This window comes from Antrostomus carolinensis, unplaced genomic scaffold (assembly GCF_000700745.2).
Source record: "Antrostomus carolinensis isolate BGI_N321 unplaced genomic scaffold, ASM70074v2 scaffold48020, whole genome shotgun sequence".
In the NCBI taxonomy this organism is placed as follows: Eukaryota; Metazoa; Chordata; class Aves; order Caprimulgiformes; family Caprimulgidae; genus Antrostomus; species Antrostomus carolinensis.
The window spans coordinates 1-2,865 of record NW_010288678.1 but is presented as its reverse complement, the minus strand read 5'-3'; the positions used below and the strand labels follow the sequence as shown (position 1 = coordinate 2,865).

The following is a 2,865-nucleotide window of genomic DNA, read 5'->3' as shown; positions in this document are numbered from 1 at the left end:
GGAGTTTCACTAAAGGGCAACACAAATCCAGTGTTTCAGCCCCATTCTGCTCACCTTTCACGGTGCCTGCCAGCAGCCAGGACAGCTCTCCAGCCACAATTCCTCCCACCCCATCTCAAGTCACGGGCAGTTTGTTCACCTCAACCACACTGAAAAAGCAAATCTTGGGTCTTTACAAGATGCTTTCCCAGACTGCAGTGTCCACAGGAGGTCACTCCTCCCAGTCCTCCATCGCCCACTCGGGCATCCTGGAGCAGTACTCAAAGCCCGCTCCCTTGTAGCGCAAGGCGTGCAGGAACATCACCAGCTCCCTGGGAGACGGGTCCCGCCTGCTCGTTCTACACTCCAGGCACAACGGGTCCTTCTCTCCTGAACTCCCTTCTCCCGTCTGCCCGTCCTGATCCTCACAGGAAACAAGTTCCTTATTGTTTTCAAGCGTTTCCAGGTTGGAATCAGAGTTCAGTGGACAAGCTGCTGACTCCTTTCTCTCGGGGTCCTCATGGACAGGATCAGCCTGCGCAGACTTTGCGCAGCCACCTGCATGACCAGGGTCTTTATTGTCAGCGCTGGAGCTCAAGTCCTCTTCTGAAATGCCCAAGATATCCAGGCTCTGTTTGGAACGATGCTCCTCTACGAGTGCCTTCAGCAGTTCTTCATCTGTTTTATCGACCTTGCCACCCTTGCCCCGGGCAGGGCCCCAAGCTGCCATGTTGTAGATGGGGTCGTTGACGATGGGATGTCCCAGGTACTGCAGATGGACCCGGATCTGGTGCGTGCGGCCCGTACGCGGAAGACACTTGACTACGCTGGTGCTGCCGTTGTAACTGAGTCTCTGGAAGATGGTTTGGCAGAATTTCCCTTTGGGGTCCACACGACACACCCCCACTTTGTAAGAAACAACCAGGATGGGCTCTTCACAGACCACTTGGTGCTCTGGGAACTCCCCCACCACGCGACAGACGTACTCCTTCTCCAGCTACGGGGAGACACAAGAGTAACTCTCAGAAAACAAACCAAAAACCTGTCCTGATTACACCCGAGTCCCATCCTAGCTGCTCCTCTCCTTCTCTTCAAGGAAATACAACATACTGCCCAAGTTCTATTGCACAGGAACAGGAAAGGTAAAAAAAAAAAATTGAAAGCAGCTATTTAAAGCCAAATTTCTCTCATGTTTTCCCCAACTAGTTGGAAAATCAAGAACACGAGGGCCTGGCCTATTCTTCTCACATTAAATTCAAGATCCATCTCTCAGTCACCTTTGATTTACGGCCTTGAAGCAAATCCTGGAAGCTAGAACCCTGCAGCTACAGTTCTGTTTGGGTCAAGAGCCCCTGGGAACATGGGAAAACTTTTAAAATTGAAGAAGTATTAGATGGCTGACACATTCCCACTTACAAACACAACTGCTCCCTACCTGTCCTGCACAATCCCAGTCAGTTTGCACAGCCCCTCGGGGAAGGGGATCCCTTTCAGTCTAATATTACCAAAAATCAACTGAATTTTTAGTCAGACTTTTTCTCTTGATGCCTCTCATGCTTAATACAATAAGAACAGTAAAGTGACCACAAGCTGGTTTGGGAACTTGTGCTCATTTAGACCAAAAATTTGTCTGACTTCAGACCTGTTTCAAGAAACTACCATGCAAGAGACTCCCCAAAACTGCTGCAGCCTTTAGCTCTCACCTGCCTCTCCCGAACCTGCTCATCGATCCTCTTGGACACGGCTGCGGTCTTGGCGAACATGAGCACCCCCGAGGTCATGCGATCCAGCCGGTGAACGGTGTGTAGCTCCTTCAGATCGTGCTCCTTGCCCAGGATGAAGATAACCGTGTTGTGACGAAACCTGCCGCAGGGATGGACCGGCAGAGAGGAGGGTTTGTCCACCACCACCACCTCATCGTCCTCCACCAAGATCTGGATGGGCTGGGCGGTCACCGGTGGCTCATGGCGATGGACCGTGTTCCTGAGAAAATCATTGTTCTGCAAGAAAGAGAATTCATGTGAATCCAGCAGCAAAACCACCTCATCTGGCCACAGACCATGGGGCTGGACACTGCAGGGCGGGGGATGAAACCCCTTTGTCCTGGAACCCAGGATCTGGCACAACTCTGCACATTGCCATTTGAATTCAATAACCTCCTGTCCTGCTTTCGGCCGGGACAGAGCTCGTTCTCTGCTCTCAACAGCCAGCACAGCGCTGAACTCTGGATTCAGTGGGGGATTTAGTACAAGAATGTTGATAACACACATAGCTTTAAAGAAGAAGAATGTTGATAAGATTAATGGCTTTAAAGAAGAATGTTGATAACCTAAATTGCTTTAAACTGGAAGAGGGGAGACTGAGATGAGATCTGAGGAAGAAATTCTTTCCTGTGAGGGGTGTTTTCAGCTGCTGCTGGGAATTCAGGACTTCCCAACTTCTCAAGTTTTGCTAGTCAGTGGCTGCAGAAGCTGAGGGGAGAGTGATGGGTCCAGACTGGCATCTGGATATTGTACCATAGAACATCATCCCGGGGAGACCCGATTCTCCTTAAATACTCCCTTAATTCGGGCTGTCTCACCGCAGAGCTCTACAGCCGAGCTGTGGTCTCCCCTGTGGGGTGACCGCTCACCAGCCCACGCTCAGTACCAGGCCGCCTCCGGGAGCCGCCCCCGCCCCCGCCGTTTCCCAGCCCCGGGGGTCGGTTCCCACCTTCAGCACGATGTCCAGGTCACGCACCGGCTCCTCGTTGAGGCGGAGGCGGCCGGCGCGGGCGGCAGCGCGGTAGTAGGCGAGGGGCTGAGCGCGGAACTCGGTGCTGAAGACGTGCAGGAGGCTGCGGCCCACCCAGCGGCCCTTGCAGTAGGTGCGGAACTCGAAGTAGTA

General features: G+C 52.8%; 1 protein-coding gene across 1 annotated transcript; it reads right to left on the bottom strand.

The window, feature by feature from the left end:
- Positions 1-211: 211 nt before the first annotated feature.
- On the bottom strand, positions 212-2,862 carry RPUSD2 (RNA pseudouridine synthase domain containing 2; the record flags this gene model as incomplete). Its single annotated transcript, XM_010167414.1, has 3 exons — positions 212-976; positions 1,683-1,979; positions 2,692-2,862. Coding segments are annotated over 3 exons (1,233 nt in total), but the record flags the coding sequence as incomplete, so codon positions are not given.
- Positions 2,863-2,865: the final 3 nt, after the last annotated feature.